General features: G+C 44.1%; 1 protein-coding gene across 1 annotated transcript in view; it reads right to left on the bottom strand.

The window, feature by feature from the left end:
- Positions 1-870: 870 nt before the first annotated feature.
- Positions 871-24,385, bottom strand: part of abch1 (ATP-binding cassette, sub-family H, member 1) — a 91,473-nt gene continuing 67,958 nt past the window's right edge. Inside the window, exons 18-21 of the mRNA XM_043696706.2 lie at positions 22,140-22,244; positions 13,162-13,387; positions 2,518-3,295; positions 871-1,957 (exon numbers count right to left, since the gene is read on the bottom strand). Coding sequence (XP_043552641.2) covers positions 13,281-13,387; positions 22,140-22,244 — 212 coding nt within the window. The 3' untranslated portion in view covers positions 871-1,957; positions 2,518-3,295; positions 13,162-13,280. The remainder of the gene's footprint in view (positions 1,958-2,517; positions 3,296-13,161; positions 13,388-22,139; positions 22,245-24,385) is intronic.

Genomic DNA, 24,385 nt, shown 5'->3' with positions numbered 1-24,385 from the left:
CAATTCACCTGACCTGCACATCTTTGGACTGTGGGAGGAAACCGGAGCACCCGGAGGGTGCCCACACAGACACGGGGAGAATATGCAAACTCCACACAGTCAGTCGCCTGAGGCGGGAATTGTTGATTCGAGCAGCCTTGAAGAATAATCTTTCATTTCTAGAGATCCTGGAATAATCTGGGATTGAAGTTTTGGGATTGAAAGAAATTTTGCAGATTCTCATGGGAGTCCCTCTGCTAGTATTTCTCACAGCCTTGTACATTAAAAGCAATAAGTAAATCCTTCAGTCTCAACAATAAAGGCAAGCTATTATAGTTGGTGTCTCCTCCTTACCCTGGTCTCTCCCCTCTCCAGTATCCTCCTCACCCCCAGTCTCCCCATCACCCTCTCATTTCCCCCTCACTCCCCGTCTCTCCCTCACTCCCCGTCTCCCCCTCACTCCCTGTCTCCCCCCCAACCGTCTCCCCCTCAACTCCCGTCCCCCCTCCCCCTCAACCCCCGTCTCCCCCTCACTCCCCGTCTCCCCCTCAACCCCTATCTCCCCCTCACTCCCCGTCTCCCCCTCACTCCCCGTCTCCCCCTCACTCCCTGTCTCCCCCTCAACCCCCGTCTCCCCCCACACCCAGTCTACCCCTCACCCCCCCATGTCCTCCTCACCCCCTGTTTCCCACTCACTCCCCTGTCTCTCCCTCAGAAGTTCATGTGAGCGCAGATGTTTCCAGTGGTCTGTCATGGTCAGCTGATATTCTGGGCCATGTCTGTGTAATGCATGGGTGCCATTTTGATATTTCTGATAGTTATCCCATTTTAAACCTGACGGTGATGTGTCAGTAATCATTGCAGTGATTGCCCTCGAGTTTGACATTCCGACTCAGGCGTGTCATGTACTTACAGTCTCAAGTGAGATTAACAGTTGTGCTCCTCTGGGAGGTTGCAAGTCACAGGCGTGTTATCTGTAGGAGGATGGTGTCAGATTGCTCACTGTTCCTGCTGGAAACAGTTAAATATTTCCACAACAGATGGTGCAGGAATTGTTTATTTTTGTGTAAACCCTGTTTTCTTCAATTTATAGGTGAAAGGAATTGAATTATGGGGTAATTATTTCTTGCAGAAAAAGTTTGTCTGTTTTCAATATAATCATTAAACACATTAATTTTGGCAAGTTGACATTTTTGGAAAAAGTTATCATACATGATTTCTTTGTAATTCTAACTCCACTTGATTTTATATATAAATTCTATTTTCTAATTTTAACTGCAGCTCACCGTACTGTTCAGTTCATGTACACTCAGAGAACAGTTGTTCCTCTTTTATTTATTCTTCATTTAGGATTCTTATTCTCAAGCACTTTTCTTTAGTCAAGAGGCTCATTGCTGACAATGGGTGATTGCCCAGGTGTATCCTGTCCACAAAAGGCAGATGGAGCTAATCTGGCAAATACCACTCCAACAGTCGACTCTCAATCATCAGTGGAGTGCCAGAGGTGTCATAGACAATTTTATCGAGGGCAGCACTAACTCAGTAATAAGCTGCTCATTGATGCTCAGTTTTGAGTTTCACCAGGGCTACTTACCTTATTGATTCTAACAGAGACAAAAGAGCTGAATTCCAGAGGAGAGGTTAGAGTAACAGCCCTTAACATCAAGGCCACGTTTGACCGAGTGTGACATCAGCAATGCCAGCAAAACTGGAATCAACAGCAATTGGGAATCTGACACATAGGAAGATGGTCTTGGTTGTTGGAGGGTCAGTCATCTCAGCTCCAGGACATCTCTGCAGGAAGACCTCAGGGTAGAATCCCAGGCCCAACCATCTTCAGCTGCTTCATCAATGAGCTTCCCTCCAGCAGAAGGGCAGAAGTGGGGATGTTCGCTGATATTGCACAATGTTCAGCACCATTCATGATTCCTCACGAACAACCAGTTCATGTTCAAATGCAGCAATATCCAGGCTCGGGCTGAAAAGTGGCAAGTAACATTCACATCACACAATTGCCAGGCTATGACCATCACCAATAAGGGACATTCTAACCACTGCCCCTTGACATTTATTAGAGTTACCATCACTGACTCCCCCACTATCAACATCCTGCGGGTTACCATTGCCTAGAAACTCAACTTAACAAGCCACATAAATAGAGTAGCTACAAGAGCAGGCCAAAGACAAGGGATCCTGCAGTGAGTAACTCACCTCCTGAGTCCCAGATCCTGATGGAATACTCCCCACTTGCCCTGGATGGGGACAGCTCCAACAACACTCAAGAAGCTTGACACCATCCAGGAAACAGCAGCCCATTTGATTGGCACCACATCCACAAACATCAACTCCCTCCACCACTGACGGTCAGTAGCAGCAGTGTATACTCTCTACAGGATCCCCTGCTATGTCTCATGAAGACATCCGCTCTCTGAAAGTACTCTCTGACAGCACCTTCTAAACATGTGATCTCTACCATCTTAAAGGATGAGGGCAGCAGATACACATCACCAGCTACAAGTTCCCTTCCAAGTCACTCACCATCCTGACTTGAAGTCACCATCACTTGGCCATTCTTCGATTGGCCAGTAGATCACATGATGCCAGGATGTACGAATGGTCTTGCACTTCTGTTGAGCCTTACATAATCTTTGGACATCCAAGGAATGCATTGGTGCCACTCAGAGCACTTTGTCCCTCCATTGTAATGGATCAAAGATGGTGGTCAATTTACACAAAGGAAGCATCTCAAAGGCACAACCAGATAAACAGAACCTGATCATCTGAATGTTGGAGAGTCCAGCAAAGGGATAATACGCCTATCTTCAAATGTAACCCCACAGCTGGCTCTCTGTGGAATTTCCCAGGCAGTGGACAGCACATCTCTTGGTGCCGCAGTGAATTATTTCCCTCGATTATGAGCTCAAGTCTTTGGATCGGAAGTTGACACCATAAATCTCTGGCTCTGACTCTGAGCCAATTCTGACTTACCCCAGATTTCACACTATTTCTTCGGTCTCCCTCGCACAGTGCTGAGGACGGGCAGAGCTGGGGACAACATGGTGTCGATGTGTCAACAAGGAATGTTGAAACAAGTTTCAAACCCAGCATCCTCCATCCATGAAGCTGCTCATCTCCATTGTATTTTTCAGGGAAAGTGCTGAGAAACAGGATGTTGCAAAGGTATTTGATAATGAACAGGGAGGTCAATACCAATCATTGCATATCTGGTTATAAAGTGGAGTTGGGAGTCTTCCAGGAGATGATTGGCTCCTCTGGCTTTCTTCAGATTGGGCAATGATATCTCCAGCAACAATACCTTCGGGGAGTGAACAGAAAGAATAGATTGGAGAGGGGTAAACTCAGTAGAAAGCTTGACAACACAATCGCTTGAGCTTGCAATATGTCTGGACTGTCACTATCACATCCGAAACGTAATATCTGTTAAATTACTCTGGAAACAACTTGAAGCTGAAGAAAGCAGTATTTTAGCACTTTAGGTGAAGTTACATGATGGAACAGCAGTTAGATAGATGCCTGTGTTTACACCACATAGTCACTCCAACAGATGAACTGAATGTAACCAGTGTTCTTCATCATGTTGTTTTGGTACAGACTCTGATCTGTTGTTGTGTCACCATGGATACAGTATCCAGGCAGACGGAATGTTTACATGCTGTTTTACATACTTAAAGCTTTGAGGAAGAGAAATGCCACCAACTCAATCCCTGATTTATTAAACCAATAGTATGAAAGGAGCTGAGTTAACTCTCCCAAAGGTATTGTTTAATGATAAGACTGATAATGTTTGATAGATGATATAGATTGCGTCTTTATGTTCTGGCCACATATTACTGCGAAGTTGCATTGTCCCTTGTTAAACACACAAAGCTGGTTTGACACATAGAATTGGCAAAGAGCTACAGACAACGACCTGAGACCTTTGTATTCCCAGAGAGTTGATTTCAAGTACAAAATGATCCCAATTTTGTAACTTTTCAATGATCTTTTCTAATTATGATATATACCTAATAAACTGGAAAAAAATATAACGGAGGAGTACTTTGCAGAAGTTGGTGTGGTTTCTTGCTTGAATGCTGCTAAAAATTCACAATTCCCCGAGCAATGACTCTCTGAAATTACGTCTGGCCACTAAAGAAGGGCTGATCCAACTGGACATAACGGATTTGCACAGGGAAGGTTGTGGAAAGGAGTCAGAGGCAAGTCAAATCTAGGAGGGTCAGTTTGTGTCGAGGGACTGAGTGACAAGTGCTGCAAGTAATAATTCCTAACCAAGTGGGACACAGGCTGATTGGGGGAAGCTACATCCTAACAAACTTAAACTAGAAACAGAACTGAACCTGCAAAAAGTGAATTAAAAACAGAACGCAAATACTGGAAGTCTGATGAAGAGTCAGTGGACTCTGTTTCTCTCTGTACAGATGTTGCCAGACAGACCAACTGAGTTTCTCCAACACTTCCTGTGTTTGTTCCTGCAAAAAGAAAAGCTGATTCATTTACGTTTTGTAATTGTCAATGTTTATTATGTCATTATTATTGCAGAGGGCCATGAAAATGAATCATCAGCATTTTAACACAGTTTATTTTTCGTATCTTAATTTGTACTCAAGATAGCTGGGATATGACACTTTAAATTGTTCAAATGGATTGGCAAGTTACTATGGTTACGAGGGTTGGTCATTTGTTGCAAGTGTTGTATGTCAAACTCACATTACTCCTTCACTTGCAGAATACAGCACTGCCAAGAACATATTCTTGACTTTATATACAAGTTTGACATTATGAATCACTTTAGGTGCAGGCTTTGTAAGTGCAATACCGCAGTAGTTTCATAATCTGCAAGTTTCTTGGAGTAATTTCACACATTGCAACTCTGTGGGTTTTTCTTTAAGAAATATGATTTCAACGCATTTTTACCTGGCCTGAAATTATTAGCTACACAGTGTACAATGGTAGTGTCCTTGCCTCTGGGCCAGGATGCCTGGTTCAAGTACCACCTGCCACAGAGGCATGTCCTGGCATGTCAGATCAGGTTAATGTTTCATTCCCTCCAGGTTGGTAACTGGTTATCCCTAAAACAGTTAAAGCCAGATTATCAGGGCAACCTTACCTTCACACGGTCTGTGGGACTTGGCTGTGCATTAATGGCTGTGATTGTTTCCCTGTGATGGAGCAGTACCTATGCTTTAGAAGTGGCTTTACAAGATCCTCAATACCAATCACATGCAAGTCCTGTCTTGTCACAGAGAGGAAACATCTTTCATGGCAACACTGCCCTCTCCACGTTGAATGTGGGTGTGTCATGTTTTCAAGGGTGACAAAGGTCCACATTGAAGCAAATGTGAAACATGGATTGACAGACTGAAATTAGGAGGCACAGGAAAGTTAGTTTGACTATTAGCCATTAATATGAAACCGCTGCACGGAAATAAATCAACTTCCCTTGTGACATCGGAGGCTGAGGGATGACCTTATACAGAACAAAGAAAATTACACCACAGGAACAGGCCCTTCGGCCCTCCAACTCTGCACTGATCCAGATCCTCTATCTAAATCTGAGGATCTGTATCTCTATGCTCCCTGCCTATTCATCTATCTGTCTAGATACATCTTAAATGACGCTATCATGCCAGCCTCTACCACCTCCGCTGGAAACGTGTTCCAGGCTTTCAACACCCTCTGTGTGAAGAACTTTCCATGCATATCTCCCTTAAACTTTTCCCCTCTCACCTTGAACTCGTGACCCTTAGTAATCGAGTCCCTCACTCTGGGAAATAGTTTCTTGCTGTCCACCCTGTTTACACCTCTCATGATTTTGTAGACCTCAATCAGGTCCCCCCTCAAACTGCGTCTTTCCAATGAAAATAATCCTAGTTTACTTCTCTTCATAGCTAGCACCCTCCATACCAGGCAACATCCTGGTGAACCCCCTCTGCACCCTCTCCAAAGCATCCACATCCTTTGAGTAATGTGGTGACCAGAACTGTACACAGTATTCCAAATGTGGCTGAACCAAAGTCTTATACAAATGTAACATGACCTGCCAACTCTTGTACTCAATACCCTGTCCAATGAAGGAAAGCATGCCGTATGCCTTCTCGACCACTCTACTGACCTGCGTTGCCACCTTCAGGGAACAATGGACCTGAACACCCAGATCTCTCTGTACATCAATTTTCCCCAGGACTTTTCCATTTACCGTACAATTGACTCCAGAATTGGATCTTCCAAAATGCATCACCTCACATTTGCCCGGATTGAACTCCATCTGCCATTTGTCTGCCCAACTCTCCAATCTACCTATATTCTGCTGCATTCTCTGTAAGTCCCATTCACTATCTGCTACTCCACCAATCTTAGTGTCATCTGTGAGCTTGCTAATCAGACCAGCCATAACTTCCTGCAGATCATTTATGTATATCACAAACAACAGTGGTCCCAGCACGGATCCCTGTGGAACACCATTGGTCACAGGGCTCCATTTTGAGAAACTCCCTTCCACTACAACTCTGTCTCCTGTTGCCCAGCCAGCTCTCTATCCATCTAGCTAGAATACTTTGGACCCCATGCGACTTCACCTTCTCCATCAGCCTATCACGGGAAACCTTATCAAATGCCTTACTGAAGTCCACGTACATGGCATCTACAGCCCTTCCCTCATCAATCAACTTTGTCACTTCCTCAAAAATTCTAATAAGTTGGTAAGACATGACCTTCCCTGTGCAAAACCATGCTTCCTATCGCTGACCAGCCCATTTTCTTCCCAATGTAAAAAGATCCTATCCTGCACTATCTTCTCCAGCAACTTACCTACCACTGACATCAGATTCACTGGTCTATAATTACCTGGATTATCTCAAGGGGACAACATTAGCAATTCTCCAGTCATCTGGGACCTCACCCATGTTCAAGGATGCTGCAAAGATATCTGTTAAAGCCCCTGCTGTTTGCTCTCTCACTTCCCATCAAACCTGGGATAGATCCCATCTGGACCTGGGGACTTGTCCACTTTAATGCCTTTTAGAATACCCAACACTTCCTCCCTCCTTATGCTCACTTAGAGTCATAGACATGTATATCAAGGAAACAAACCCTTCAGTCCAACTTGTCCAAGCAGACCAGATATCCCAATCCAATCTAGTCCCACTTCCAACACCTGGACAATATTCCTCCAAACCCTGCCTATTCATATACCCATCCAGATGCCTTTTAAATGTTGCAATTGTACCAGCCTCCACCACTTCCTCTGGCAGCTCATTCCACACATGCACCATGCTCTGTGTGAAAAAGTTGCCCCTTAGATCTGTTTATATTTTCCCCCTCTCACCCTAAACCTATGCCCTCTAGTTCTGGACTCCTCCACCCCAGGAAAAAGACCTTGTTTATTTATCCTATCCATGCTCTTCATGATTTTATAAACCTCTATAAGATCACCTCTCAGCCTCTGACATTCCAGGAAAACAGCCTCAGCCTATTCAACCTCTCCCTATAGCTCAAATCCTCCAACCTTGGCAACATCCTTGTAAATCTTTTCTGAACCCTTTCAAGTTTCATAACATTCTTCTGATAGGAAGGAGACAAGAATTGCACGCAATATTTTAAAAGTAGCCTAACTAATGTCCTGTACAGCCACAACATGACCTCCCAACTGTATTCAATACTCTGACCGATAAAGGAAAGCATACCAAACGCCTTCTTCACTATCCTATCTACTTGCGAATCCACTTTCAAGGAGCTATGAACCTGCACTCCAAGGTCTCTTTGTTCAGCAACACTCCCTAGGACCTTACCATTAAGTGTATAAGTCCTGCTAAGATTTGCTTTCCCAAAATGCAGCACCTCACATTTATCCAAATTAAACTCCATCTGCCACTTCTCAGCCCATTGGCCCATCTGGTCAAGATCCTGTTGTAATCTGAGGTAACCCTCTTCGCTGTCCACTACACCTCCAATTTTGATGTTATCTGCAAACTTACTAACTGTACCTCTTATGCTCACATCCAAATCATTTATATAAATGACAAAAAATAGAGGGCCCAGCACCAATCCTTGTGGCACTCCACTGGTCACAGGCCTCCAGTCTGAAAAACAACCCTCCACCACCACCCTCTGTCTTCTACCTTTGAGCCAGTTCTGTATCCAAATAGTTATTTCTCCCTGTATTCCATGAGATCTAACCTTGCTAACCAGTCTCCCATGGGGAACCTTGTCGAACACCTTACTGAAGTCCATATAGATCACATTAGATTAGATTAGATTAGATTAGATTACTTACAGTGTGGAAACAGGCCCTTCGGCCCAACAAGTCCACACCGACCCGCCGAAGCGCAAACCACCCAGACCCCTACATTTATCCCTTACCTAACACTAGGGGCAATTTAGCATGGTCAATTCACCTGACCTGCACATCTTTGGACTGTGGGAGGAAACCGGAGCACCCGGAGGAAACCCACGCAGACACGGGGAGAATGTGCAAACTCCACACAGTCAGTCGCCTGAGGGGGGAATTGAACCCAGGTCTCTGACGCTGTGAGGCAGCAGTGCTAAACACTGTGCCACCGTGCCGCCCAAACTGTGCCACCGTGCCGCACACCTACCGCTCTGCCCTCATCAATCTTCTTTGTTACTTCCTCAAAAAACTCAATCAAGTTTGTGAGACATAATTTCTTATGCACAAAACCATGTTGACTATCCCTAATCAGTCCTTGCCTTTCCAAATACATGTACATCCTGTCCCTCAGGATTCCCTCCAACAACTTGCCCACCACCGAGCTCAGGCTCACTGTTCTGTAGTTCCCTGGCTTGTCTTTATCACCCTTCTTAAACAGGGGCACCACGTTAACCCACCTCCAGTCTTCCAGCACCTCATCTGTGATTATCGATGATACTAATATCTCAGCAAGAGGCCCAGCAATTACTTCTCTAGCTTCCCACAGAGTTCTTGGGTACACCTGATCAGGTCCTGGGGTTTTATCCACTTTTATGCGTTTCAAGACATCCAGCACTTCCTCCTCTGTAATAAGGACATTTTTCAAGATGTCACCATCTATTTCCCTACAGTCTATATCTTCCATATCCTTTTCCACAGTAAACACTGATGCAAAATATTCATTTAGTATCTCCCCCATCTCCTGTGACTCTACACAAAGACCGCCTTGCTGATCTTTGATGGGCCCTATTCTCTCCCTAGTTACCCTTTTGTCCTTAATGAATTTATAAAAACCCTTTGGATTCTCCTTAATTCTATTTGCCAAAGCAATCTCATGTCCCCTTTTTTGCCCTCCTGATTTCCCTCTTAAGTATACTCCTACTTCCTTTATACTCTTCTAAGGATTCACTCGATCTATCCTGTCTATGCCTGACATATGCTTCCTTCTTTTTCTTAACCAAACCCTCAATTTCTTTAGTCATCCAGCATTCCCTATACCTACCAGCCTTCCCTTTCACCCTGACAGGAATATACTTTCTCTGGATTCTCGTTATCTCATTTCTGAAGGCTTCCCATTTTCCAGCCGTCCCTTTACCTGCGAACATCTGCCTCCAATCAGCTTTTGAAAGTTCTTGCCTAATACCATCAAAATTGGCCTTTCTCCAATTTAGAACTTCAACTTTTAGATCTGGTCTATCCTTTTCCATCACTATTTTAAATCTAATAGAATTATGGTCGCTGGCCCCAAAGTGCTCCCCTCTGACACCTCAGTCACCTGCCCTGCCTCATTTCCCAAGAGTAGGTCAAGTTTTGCACCTTCCCTAGTAGGTACATGCACATACTGAATCAGAAAATTGTCTTGTACACATTTAAGAAATTCCTCTCCATCTAAACCCTTAACGCTATGGCAGTCCCGGTCTATGTTTGGAAAGTTAATATCCCCTACCATAACTACCCTATTATTCTTACAGATAACTGAGATCTCCTTACAAAATTGTTTCTCAATTTCCCTCTGACTATTAGGGGGTCTATAATACAATCCCAATAAGTGATCATCCCTTTCTTATTTCTCAGTTCCACCCAAATAACTTCCCTGGATGTATTTCCGGAATATCCTCCCTCAGCACAGCTGTAATGCTATCCCTTATCAAAAATGCCACTCCCCTCCTCTCTTGCCTCCCTTTCTATCCATCATGTAGCATTTGTATCCTGGAACATTAAGCTGCCAGTCCTGCCCATCCCTGAGCCATGTTTTTGTAATTCCTTTGATATCCCAGCCCATGTTCCGAACCATGCCCTAACTTGACCTAGACTAATCAAACATCTTCCTTAACCTCAACATCCGTCATGTCCCTCTCCTTGGTGAATACTGACACAAAGTCCTCATTAAGCATCTCACCCATTTTCTCTGACCCCAAGCACAACTTTCCTCCTTTGTAATCAAGATTAGAGTGGTGCTGGAAAAGCACAGCAGGTCAGGTAGCATCCGAGGAGAAGGAAAATCAACGTTTCGAGCAAAAGCCCTTCATCAGGAATGAAGGGCTCCTGCCCAAAACGTCGATTTTCCTGCTCCTGGGTGCTGCCTAACCTGCTGTGCTTTTCCAGCGCCACTCTGATCCAGACTCTAATCTCCCACATCTGCAGTCCTCACTTTCGCCTAGTTGATTTTTTCTGTCTTTGTACTTGAGTGGGCCAACCCTTTCTCTAGTTACCCTCTTGCTCCTTGTATACAAATTGATATTTATAAAATCATGAGAGGCATGGATAGGGTGAATAAAAAGGTCTTTTCCCTGGGTCCAAAATGAAAGGGCATAGGGTTAAGGTGAGAGGGGAAAGATATAAAAGGGAGCTAAGGGGCAACCTTTTCACACAGAGGGTGGTGCGTGTATGGAATGAGCTGCCAGAGGAAGTGGTGGAGGCTGGTACAATGACAACATTTAAAATGCATCTGGATGGGTATATGAGTAGGAAGGGTTGAGAGGGATATGGACCAAATACTGGCAAATGGGACTAGATTAATTTAGGATATCTGGTTGGCATGGACAAGTTGAACCGAAGGGTCTGTTTCCGTGCTGTACAGCTCTATGCCTCTATGATTCTATAGGTGAAGATTTGAAACAAGTGAGAACCTATTCAAAGATCAGTTTTACAGTAACAGATTTGTTTATAAATCTATTTATTGACTAACACTGCATCACTAGAATTTCACTCTGAACATTGCTTTAAAAATAACAGGTCATATTCAAATCACTTCCAGTTTGTCAGGCACATTGGGATGAGAATGATCAGACTGAGTATTTTGAGTTAAAAATACAACTTGGTCCAAACAATTTATCTTTTTTTGTGTAGATGATAAACACAAATGAAATGTGAGGGTGTCACCATTATCTGAACAATAACTTTTTAAAAAACTAACTTTGAATTCCTGATATATTTTAGAGGACAGCAATAAAATTTCTTTTTTCCCTTTTCACACTTTGTAAGCTACTGCCTCATTCAACGAGCAGAGAGAGATTGGAGGGAACTGTCACTCATTGTGTCAATAACTACAGCAGCCCCCAAGCTGAGTGTAGTTTGGTAGCTTTTGAGGTCAGTTTCTACTGTGCCACCTTGACTGAAATCCCACTACCTCAGGACATTCCAAATGGACAGACATTAAGCCTGTACCAGACATGGCAGTCTGGTACAGGCTTAATGAACACATTCCTTTCTCTGCTTTTCGGATAGAAACACCAGGCTGTCTTAAACCATCTCCTGAAATTTAATGGAATCAAAAGGCATTCAAGAGCAGTGCTGATATCGCATTATTAACTGTTTACTTAGCAACATAGTTCACTTTACTAGGATGTTTCCTTAGTAACAGGAAGATGTTATGGCATCATTATTTTACACAGACGTACCTAAAGCTAACACTGGAACCATTTGTTTCAGAATTGTTTATGAAAGCTCTATTGAAAGAAACATGAACTTCTGTTTACAGTAATAATGAAGTGGGACTGTCAGATGAGGCAGTTTGTTTGTGGAATGTGTTTCTTCCAGTGAACTATACCACACTAGACATGCAACCTCCATCCACTATACCATGTGTTCATATTGTTCTGTCTTTTTGCTAATGGGTAACTAATGTGCAGCAGGCTGAGAGACACACGCCAGTAACTGGCCTTAGAGGGCTGTGTTTTGCTTCAAAAGACAAAGTGTTATGGCATTTACATGGGCATGTAGGCACTATCCCACCGGGCAGATCTGAAATAAAGACAAAAAGTGCTAGAGAAGCTCAGCAGGTCTGGCAGTGTTTGTGGTGAGAGAAACAGAGTTTCTCCAGTTTGACAGTTAGTTAGACTCAACACAAGATGTTAACATTGTTTCTCTTTCCAAAGACACTGTCAGATCTATGGAGTACTATCTCAGTTCGGTAGACCCTTGAGACCATAAGAAACAGATATTAGGAAAGGCCATACAGCCCACTTCCCATTCAATATGGGCATAGCCAATCTCCTACCTCAACTCCATTCTATTCCCATAGTCCCCACAATTCTTCCTGATACCCAAGAATTTATTGATCGCCATCTTAAATACACCCAGTGAGTGACCATTCAGAACGCACTGGGCAAAAGAATTCCAAAGATTCCCAACCCTTTAGATCATGAAAGTTCTCCTCAGTTCAGTCCTAAATGATTGAACTTATATCCCGAAATGGTGTCTTGTGTTCAAGGCTCTCCAGCCAGGGAAAACATTTTCCCAAAACCAACCCTGTCAAAACCCTGAGGAATATGATACATTTCCGTGAGATCAATTGATCTTGCAAGAGATTCACTCCTGCTTGCTGGAATCTGTACATATTCATGTGCAGGGAGCAGTCCTCTGCATACACAAGGAATGTGTCCAGGGGGCACTATTATCCCTGGTGGGCACTACTATATAATAAATTGTGGTTCCCTTTGAGACTTGGCATTGCTGCATCTCTCCTGATGAGTGTGAAAGAGGAATGCTTTGACATGTCTCTCTTTTCCAGCAGTAACCAAGTTCTGTATTGTCACCTTTACTGCATTATCACAGTTTGAAGAGAGAAGACTGAGCAGGAACAATCAGGCAACATCAGGTCAACAAGTTTCTGATGCAACAATCAGAAAGATTGACAGATGTACATCATAAGAATGACTCATGTTCATTACAAATCGTTTCCATCTGAGCATTTCATAAAATCAAGGGAAAGTGTTAAAAGCAGCGGGACCAACCTTCATTTTCACATTTACAATCTCACTCGAATTCAATTTAACAAATGTTCGCAGCCCTCCTTGTTCAGGAGATGGCCTTTCTAGGTAAGAGCTGCTCACTGCTCCATGTTGTTCCGTCACTATTTTCTTATTTTCATTATCACCGTCGCCAAGAAAAGGAAGAATGCACTGCTAGCCAGAGTAATTAGGAAGCTGCTCCATACCAGCCAGTGAGAGAAGTTCCATCCTGAAATATTGAAAGGACACAGAGCAGATTAAAAGCACTGAAACATCTTTAAAACATGGCATTTTTTTTTGCAACAACTTATTCTTTCTAACTTTTCGTTATAGAGTTAAATCAAAATGTTAAACTTTCTGAACCTTGGCTACATATCCCCAAATTTTCTAAGATATCCAGCTTAATCTTGTCAATGTTTACAAATAGTTTCGTGTATTTTTATTCATTAATTGGGTGAGGGTGTCACTGGCTAGGCCAGCATTTATTGACCATCTCGAATTGCCCATGGGACAGTTAAGAGTCAACCACTTTGACCAGATCAGGTAAGGATGGCAGATTTCCTTCCCTAAAGGACATTAGTGATCCAGATGGGTTTTTATGACATTTGACAATAGTTTCATTTTCCTCATTGGACTAGCTTTTTAAATGTTTAGATTATGTGAATTGAATTTAAGTTTCACCAGTTGTACACTGAACCCAAAGTATTAGCGTTGGTCTCAGGATGCCTATCCAGCCACATTGTCCATGAGCCATAACATCCTTCTAAGTTAGAAACTATAGAAGGAACAGGATGTAATTGTTGGTGGTAAAATAGTATCTTGCTCTCATAAAACTGTCCTATTATTTCAAACTACCCAAGTTTTGAATGTCACTTTTTTTTCAAAACAAGTGATAAATACAATGCTGAAGCAATTTCTGCTTTAACCGACGGCCAGTGCAGTTCGGTAAGAGTTAACTGTTGCAGCTGTTAAATTGTCATGTTACAAACCCACGGCAGCACCTTCAGTAACTCACACTCCACCTGCATAACTACAGAATCCACAGAGATCACATTCCAAACTGCCTCTGTTTCACTCAGTTACAAACATGGGCTCACGTTCACAACCAAAGGACACAAACGCAAAAACTAAAGTCAGAAATTCAGACATTTCTTTTGTAAAAGACTGATCAATATTTCAAGCTGAACCCCAGTGCAGGTGTTCAAACAGGAAACCACAGTTCAAAAAGGCAACAGACAAATATTTTCCTGCCATTTGGTTCATCATTAATTCATTTCAGAAATGGCATCGAAACATATTGTGTTGTCTCACAGGAAGGAATGGGGATGGTTAGGTGGACAGGCCAGAGAAACTCGCGTTTTCTGCTTGAAATGTTTAATTAATGGGCTTTCCCACTTCCTAAGTTTCACCTGAAATCTATTTCCCAGACTTGCAGACAGAAACAAAGTTCTGAATTAAGCACGAGAAACAGAGAGTAAACCCCTTCAGGTCACAGAGAGAGAGACAGACAGACAGACAGAAGAGAAGGAGAGAGAGAGAGAGTAAACCCCGTCAGGTCACAGAGAGAGAGAGAGACAGACAGAAGAGAAGGAGAGAGAGAGAGAGAGTAAACCCCGTCAGGTCACAGAGAGAGAGAGACAGACAGACAGACAGAAGAGAAGGAGAGAGAGAGAGAGAGTAAACCCAGTCAGGTCACAGAGAGAGAGAGACAGACAGACAGAAGAGAAGGAGAGAGAGAGAGAGAGAGAGAGTGTAAACCCCGTCAGGTCACAGAGAGAGAGAGAGAGACAGACAGACAGAAGAGAAGGAGAGAGAGAGAGTGTAAACCCCTTCAGGTCACAGAGAGAGAGAGAGAGACAGACAGAAGAGAAGGAGAGAGAGAGAGAGAGAGAGAGACAGAAGAGAAGGAGAGAGAGAGAGAGAGAGTGTAAACCCCGTCAGGTCACAGAGAGAGAGAGAGAGAGAGACAGACAGAAGAGAAGGAGAGAGAGAGAGAGAGAGAGTGTAAACCCCTTCAGGTCACAGAGAGAGAGAGAGAGACAGACAGAAGAGAAGGAGAGAGAGGGAATTTAAACTCGTCGGGTCAGTGAGAGTTTAATATTGCACAACTTCAGGGCAGCTTTGGCATTTGGGCAGATCATTTTCCTTATGTGCTGCCTGGACTAATGAGAGTTGGACAAGGGATGGAATAAAACTGATCAAATCGAGTTGGATGCATCATATTTGACACACAGATGTTCCCATGAGTTTTCCTAATCCAAGATCTCCATTTCCCCCAAACCTGGTTACTGACACATCCCTCAACTTCTATCACTCCATCATTGGAAGCAGTACCTCCTGCTACCTGACTCCAAAGATTTGGAATTCTCTCTCCAAACCTCTCCACCCCATTTTCCTCCTTTTAGTCACTCCTTAAACCTGTCTTTTGACAGAGTCTTTGTTCACCCAATATCGGCAAAGGTGGCTCAGTGTCAAATTTTATTTGATAACCTTGAACTTTAAAGGTGCTTTATAAAGGCAGGTTGTTGTTACTGCTCACATTCATGGTGTCATTTCAACTTACCTTTCACACTGAAACTTGTTCAATCTCCCAAATCAGCAGAGTCCCACTATTTATTCAGCTCCTTACTGCTCTCTCAATTATTATTAATAACCTCCCTCGCTCCACATTCAAAGGGTGAATCTTCAATTCCTGGAGACTCAGACACAATTCTGGAGGGTTATCAGCTTCTCTGTCTGAGGAAACCATTCAGGACTCTTGTTCCTGAACCAATCAATGCCCAAATGCAGCAAGAACTGGCCAATATCCAGGTCTGGGCTAGTAAATGGCAAGTAACATTCAAGCCATAAACCATCTCAAACAAGAGGGATTCTAACCATTGCCCTTGATGTTCAATAGTATCACCAGCCCTGAATCCTGCACTACTAACATCCTGGGCGTTACCATTGACCAGAAACTCAACTGGACTTTCTCCACATTGTGACTACGAGAGCAGGTCAGAGGCTGGGCATACTGCAGTGAGTAACTCACCTCTTGACTCCCCAAAGCCTGTCCACCATCTACAAGACACAACTCAGGAGTGTGCTGGAATACTCCCCACTTGCCCTGGATGGGTGCAACTCCAACAACATTCAAAAAGCTCAACACCATCCAGTACAAAGCAGCCCCCGCTTGATTGGCACCACATCCACAAACATCCCCTCCCTCCACTACTGACACTCAGTAGCAGCAGTGTGTACCATCTACAAGATGCACTGCAGAAATTCACCAATCCCATTCTTTTAGCCTGACTGGAAGCAGTGCCTATTGGCTAACTGTTGATTTGTGATGTAAAGGAGGTCACTGGTTGGTAGCCAGAATAAAGCTCATGTCTCATTGTCCTTTCTAACCCGAAAACCAAATGCTGAGTCCTGACTGGTCGCCTGGACAAACATGCCTTGAATTTTCTGTGACCCTAGAGTTCAAACACTGCCAGCCTTTACCAACCCAGTCACACGTGTGTATTGTTGTTAAACCCTCCCTAGAGATAAAATACATTTAATCCTTCCTTTCCATCTGTGTCTCCCAGACCTGCTCCCCTCAACCTGCCACCCAGGCCCTCAGGGAGGATAGGCAGCCATTGTAATCCTGCAACACAATACACCATCCAGCCCAAACACCCCGATGTTTTATTATTCTGGGCTTTCTATGTTGTAACGTACCGTCAGACCCTCCGTGAAGCACTGAGGCTGAGATCAGGTACATATCCGTCTGCAGCACACCATATGAACCCTGAACAGGACACTGTCTTGATGCTGATGAAGGAGCAGCGCTCCGAAAGCTAGTGCTTCCAATTAAACTTGTTGGACTATAACCTGGTGTTGTGTGATTTTTAACTTTGATGCTGTAGAACACCATTTAGACCCTAAACAGAAAATGTATTGATCCTATACAGCACACAGTATTTTTGCTGCACAGCACACTATACTGATTATATGCAGCACCCTGTATTGATTATATACAACACACTGTATTGATTATATACAACACACTGCATTGAATATATACAGCACCCTGTACTGATTACGTACAACACACTGTATTAATTATATACAGCACCCTGTATTGATTGAATACAACACCCTGCATTGATTATATACAGCATATTGCATTGCTTATATACAGCACCCTGTACTGATTATATATAGCACCCTGTATTGATTATATACAGCACATTGCATTGCTTATATACAGCACCCTTTACTGATTATATAAGCATACTGCATTGATTATATACAGCACACTGTACTGATGATATGAGCACACTGTATTGATTATATACAGCACCCTGTACTGATTATATACAGCACACTGCATTGATTATATACAACAGACTGTATTGATTATATATAGCACCCTGCATTGATTATATACAGCACCATGTATTGATTATATAAGCGCACTGCATTGATTATATACAGCACACTGTACTGATTATATACAGCACCCTGTATTGATTATATACAGCACACTGCATTGATTACATACAGCACCCTGCATCAATTATATACAACACCCTGTACTGATTATATACAACACACTGCATTGATTATATACAACACCCTGTATTGATTATATACAGCACCTTGCATTGATTATATACAGCAAACTGCATTGATTATATACAGTACCCTGCACTGATTATATACAGTACCCTGTATTGATTATATACAGCACACTGAATTGATTATATACAGCACCCTGCATTTATTATATACAGCACACTGTATTGATTATATATAGCACCCTGCATTGATTATATACAGCACACTGTATTGATTATATACAGCACCCTGCAATGATTATACACAGCACACCGTATTGATTATATATAGCACACTGCATTGATTATATACAGCACACTTTATTGATTATATACAGCACACTGTATTGATTATATACAGCACACTGCATTAATTATATACAGCACACTGTATTGATTATATACAGCACACTGTATTGATTACATATAGCGCCCTGCATTGATTATATACAGCACACTGCATTGATTATATACAACACACTGTATTGACTATATACAGCACACTGAATTGATTATATACAGCACACTGAATTGATTATATGTAGCACCTGTATTGATTATATATAACTCACTGTATTGATTATATACAGCACACTGCATTGATTATATACAACACACTGTATTGAATATATACAGCACCCTGTATTGATTATATACAACACACTGTATTGATTATATGCAGCACACTGTATTGGTTATATACAACACACTGTATTGATTATATACAGCACACTGCATTGATTATATACAACACACTGTATTGATTATATACAGCACCCTGTATTGATTATATACAACAAATGTATTGATTATATGCAGCACCCTGTATTGATTATATACAACACACTGTATTGATTATATATAGCGCCCTGCATTGATTATATACAGCACACCATATAGATTATATACAGCACCCTGAACTGTGTGTGGTATCTACTGATGGAAAGACGTCACAGGCACCACGCGACAATGGCTTCATCAAAGAAGTCAGTTTTTTAATGAAGATGTTAAAGGAAGTGAGACTGGCAACGAGGGTCAGGAAGGAAACGGCTGGGCTGGGGTGATGGTCACAGAGTGTGGAGCAATGGGGTTGGTGGGATTCCTGAAGAGATTGAGAATGGTGGAGTGGAGTAATCTCCGAGGGGATGGAGGAAATGACAGAGTTCGGAAATGGGTGAGGCGATGTCACGAAGGGGTTTGAAATCCGGGCTGAGGTTTCCAATGTCAAGGCTCAGTCAAACTGGGAACCAGAGTGGGTCAGTGAGCACAAGGGCTGCTGAATGAATGAAGGGGCCTTGGGGAGTAGGCCAATCCTATTTGTTCTGGCAACTCACATTACAGCAGAGCAGCCAAATGTAACAGGACCTTGTCTGTGCCAGAATAAAGCCCCTCTTGAAAAAGCATCGAAATGCCACCTCCCTGCTCTATTATATAAACATACAAGGCAGCTGGCTGACAGAGCAGGAACCAGTGCCTGGTCACAGGACTGGCAGCTGCAACACAGTGACTTCTCCCAGTTTGTGTCTATCATTCTGGGGAACATTTAAAATCGGATAATATTAGTTTGACATCTCCTGTGAACCAACATTATTAATGCCCCTTTTTAAACTCACAGTTTTAATAACTAGTGGGTGGAATCTGGGTTATTACTGATTGTTTGTGGTGTCGGAATCAGTTACCATTATTTGCTGCTTTTATTAATTGTTTCAGTTCGGGACTGATTGTGTTCCGAATTTCGGGAGCTCTGTATTGTATCCATTCAGGAGCTGCCCATGGTTGGGAAGATGCCATCGATCAGCGATTGTAAGTGAAGAAACTGTGACTTTAATAAATTGTCACATTTCAGCACATGATCCAGGTGTGGCTGGAAGGGAGTAGAAACATTAACTTTCAAAAGGGGGACTTGGATAAAAGCATGCTGAAAGCAAAGGGATGACCGAGATCTGGTGAAAAACAAATCTGTCTGTGTGTCTGTGTTTTGGGGGTGGGGGTGTTTTGGGGACCTATGTGTGTTTTTTTTTGGGGGGGGGAGTGTTTTGGGGGTGGTGTGTTTTGGGGGTGGGAGTGTTTTGGGGGTCTGTTTGTGTTTTGGGTGGGGGGGTATTTTGGGTGGCGGCATGTTTTGGGGGTGGGGGTGTTTTGGGGACCTGTGTGTGTGTTTTGGTGGGTGTGTGTTTTGGGGGTGGGTGTGTTTTGGGGGTGGGTGTGTTTTGGGTGTGTGCGTGTTTTGGGGGTCTGTTTGTGTTTTGGATGGGGGGGTGTTTTGGGGTGGGTATATTTTGGGTGTGTGTGCGTGTTTTGGGGGTCTGTTTGTGTTTTGGATGGGGGGGTGTTTTGGGGTGGGTATATTTTGGGTGTGTGTGCGTGTTTTGGGGGTCTGTTTGTGTTTTGGGTGGGGGGTGTTTTGGGTGTGGGTGTGTTTTGGGCGTGGTGTGTTTTGGGGACCTGTGTGTGTGTTTTGGGGGTGGGTGTGTTTTGGGTGGGTGTGTGTTTTGGTTGGGTGTGTGTTTTGGGAGGTGTTTTGGGGGTGAGGGTGTTTTGGGGGTGGGGGTGTTTTGGGGTTGGCTGTGTTTTGGGAGTGTGTGTGTGTTTTGTGTGTGTGTGTGTTTTGGGGGTGTGTGTATTGTGTGTGTGTGTTTTAGATGTGTGTGTTTTGTGTGTGTGTGTTTTTTGTGTGTGTGTGTGTGTTTTGGGGGTGTGTGCGTGTGTTTTGTGTGTGTATTGTGTGTGTGTGTATGTGTGTGTGTTTTAGGTGTGTGCGTTTTAGGTGTGTGTGTTTTGTGTGTGTGTGTGTTTTTTGTGTGTGTGTGTGTGTGTTTTGGGGGTGTGCGTGTGTTTTGTGTGTGTATTGTGTGTGTGTGTGTGTTTTGTGTGTGTGTGTTTTGAGGGGAGCCTTGTTGTTCACCTGACAGCCCCCTGAATGAGTTGACACAACCTAGGCTTAGCCTCTGGTGCAGAACTGAGAAGGTGCTACACTCTCTGAGGATGGCCTCCTCCACCCTGTGCTGTCCAATAAGAATCCTTTCTGTTCTCACAGGTGGCTGGGAGATACCCCATGGCACTATTTCAAGGAGGAGCAAGGAATTTGTGCCCATCCCCTGGCCAAAATATATCTTTCAACCTAACTCGCCTCAGCAGTTTGTGTCCTTATGAACACATTGCTGATTGTGGATCTTGCTGTGCACAGACTTGCTGTCAATCTTCCTACTTTAAAACAGTGAGTATACTTTAGATGTACATCATTGACTGTCAATCACCTTAGAATTGACCAAAGTGCTGGAATGCACTTTTTTCTCCTTTCTGAACAAGTATTTCAGCAAAAAGACCATGATTTGTTTTCACTTATTTTTTGCCAGTGGCCATTCATTGAGATTTGACAACATCCAGATCCTCATATTGAGGATGAATCAGCTGCTGAAACAGCTGATTTGTCATTAACTGGTGACTGTGATTTTCTGTTTGAGTTTCCTAAAGCAATTTGAGACATTTGGAGGATGTGAAAGATGCTATACAAATGCAAGACCTGTTTCTCATTGTCACACCAGGATTGAACCACTCTTCAAAAGTGATGACATGTTTTTGATGCAATGGCAGAGTGAAACTGGTACCGAGCCAATTTATTTCATCACTAAACAGTGAAGCAACCATTCAAAAAAATCAAAATAATCCCTACTATGCAATTTGAGAAGCTGAGTCCCAGCCCACAATCACCAACACTTCATCTCATTTTTACAACTTACATATTGGTGTCAAATCAAACAAAATGAAAGATCCAATTTTCATCATTAACTTTGAAGAAAGTGTCCAACAGAATATACATCATTAACCTCTTCAGTACCGAAATCAACTGTTCAGAAACTCTGGTCATCTGAAGAGTGTTCTGATAGAAACAAAACATTGGCAGAATTATTTTACTCATGGACTTATGGACACATGGGAGACAGTGTTTCATTAAGTAAAACTATTTGAGAAGACACTGTTTTCGATGTTAATGAAGTATTTATATCTAATGTGTTTTCTGGTTTGTGCACTGGGGTTACGCAGTTCAATATCACTTATCATGCAGAAAATTCCCAAACTCTGACTGGAGAGATAACACTTCATTGAAATGTAAAAACGTACATCAATTCAAAAGAAACCCAAACATATAAACAGAAAGCAGGAATTTTCAGCATTGCTTCGCCTGAGGTCCACTGAAAATGTTACCTAGTAAAATAACGAAACGTCTGGAAATGAGCCTTTCAGCTCAGCGAGCAAACCTACATCCAAATTCAATTGTTTCAGCCAACTGTGCAATAATTATGTCCATTAATTTAATTCATAAATGAGCTTTCAGAAGACCGATTTGTTCACATTAATGCAAGTTGTGTTTTGAAATGGTTGAAAATGGTCTCTTACCTCGATCAGTCACACCTCGGAGTGCCTCTGATGCGTATGTTTGTGGCAAGATGAAACTCACATACCTCAGGGGATATGGGATACTTTCAAGGGGCCAAATGATTCCTGAAATTGCAACAACAGTTTAGTGAAGCTAAACTTGGAATTGGATTGATTGCCATGATTCAGCCTTCATTGCCCTCAGATGGAGAATAAGCTGAAGCCAGGACCCTGCTGCCTGGGAGGGTTTAATAAGAACATTCAAAATGGAATTGGAGGGAGATCACAGGAAGTAAGTCAGTTCAGGAACTTCACCATCTGCTTCACACTGAACGTGTTGTCAAACTTCCTGTTCAGTTTGTTGGAACTCCATTGGAGAAACGCTTCCTGGGAAATGAGAAGTCATTGTGTTGCAGTGAGGATTATTCCGATTGCAGAGTTACACAACAGGAAAGTGAAATGGGAACATATAGGAACACTGTGCAAAACAGGAAGGTGTGGAGACTCTCCGGAAGAGACAACACTCAGAGTTTAGACACAAGGTGATGACAGGCTGGTGAGGACACAGCTGCATGGGTAAGGGAAGGTCACACAAGGTCTCCCACGAGATGAATCAGGACAGACCCCATCCTCATTGAGGGTACGACTGACAGAGAGAAGTGTCTCTGGATAACAGCACATCACTATCTCCATCCGTATCCTGGTTAAAAGCTGGAATTTTATCTTTGAATAAATGCCAAAACAAATTTGATTAGAAGACATCTTCTTACATTAGTCCATGTCCAGAACTGCCCCAAGTCCCATTCCCCTCTCACCCCTGAATAAAGGCCATCCCTGTGCTGAACTGGTCCACATTGCCTTCTGATTAACACCTTCATTTTAAAATTCTCATCCTCCAGCCCCTACACCCCTCCCTATCCCTGTCACCCCCTCCAGCCTCAACACCCCCTCCCTACCTCAGTAACCTCCTCCAGCCCCTACACCCCCTCCCTATCCCTGTCACCCCCTCCAGCCTCAACTCCCCCTCCCTACCTCGGTAACCTCCTCCAGCCCCTACACCCCCTCCCTATCCCTGTCACCCCCTACAGCCTCAACACTCCCTCCCTATCTCGGTAACCTCCTCCAGCCTCTACACCCCCTCCCTATCTCTGTCACCCCCTTCAGCCCTTCACCCCTCCCTACCTCTGTAACCCCCTCCAACCCCAACACCCACTCCCTACCTCTGTATTCCCCTCCAGCCCTACACCCCCTCCCTATCCCTGTCACCCCCATCAGCCCCTACACTCCTCCCTATCCCTGTCACCCCCACCAGCCCCTACACTCCTCCCTATACCTGTCACCCCCACCAGCCCCTACACTCCTCCCTATCCCTGTCACCCCCACCAGCCCCTACACTCCCTCCCTATCTCTGTAACCCCCTCCAGCCCCTACACCCCCCCTCTATCTCTGTAACCCCCTCCAGCCCCTACACCCCCTCCCTATCTCTGTCACCCCCTCCAGCCCCTACACCCCTTCCTATCTCTGTCACCCCCTCCAGCCCCTTCACCCCTCCCTACCTCTGTAACCCCCTCCAACCCCAACACCCACTCCCTACCTCTGTATTCCAGCCCTACACCCCCTCCCTATCCCTGTCACCCCCACCAGCCCCTACACTCCTCCCTATCCCTGTCACCCCCATCAGCCCCTACACTCCTCCCTATCCCTGTCACCCCCACCAGCCCCTACACTCCTCCCTATACCTGTCACCCCCACCAGCCCCTACACTCCTCCCTATCCCTGTCACCCCCACCAGCCCCTACACTCCCTCCCTATCTCTGTAACCCCCTCCAGCCCCTACACCCCCCCTCTATCTCTGTAACCCCCTCCAGCCCCTACACCCCCTCCCTATCTCTGTCACCCCCTCCAGCCCCTACACCCCTTCCTATCTCTGTCACCCCCTCCAGCCCCTACACCCCTCCCTATCTCTGCAACTCCCTCCAGCCCCTACACGCCTCCCTATCTCTGTCACCCCCACTGGCCCCTACACCCCTCCCTATCTCTGTCAACCCCTCCAGCCCCTACACCCCTTCCTATCTCTGTCATTCCCACTGGCTCCTACACCCCTCCCTATCTCTGTCACCCCCTCCAGCCCCTACACCCCCTCCCTATCTCTGTAACCGCCTCCAGCCCCTACACCCCCTCTCTATCTGTGTAACCCCCTCCAGCCCCTACACCCCCTCCCTATCTCTGTCACCCCCTCCAGCCCCTCTGGGATGTCTCCAGTTCCA

Source organism: Chiloscyllium plagiosum, unplaced genomic scaffold, assembly GCF_037043375.1.
Source record: "Chiloscyllium plagiosum isolate Xiang-an unplaced genomic scaffold, Cpla_swu_hap1 HiC_scaffold_10, whole genome shotgun sequence".
Classification (NCBI taxonomy): Eukaryota; Metazoa; Chordata; class Chondrichthyes; order Orectolobiformes; family Hemiscylliidae; genus Chiloscyllium; species Chiloscyllium plagiosum.
The sequence above is the reverse complement of the archived record's forward strand: the minus strand, read 5'-3'. Positions and strand labels throughout refer to the sequence as shown.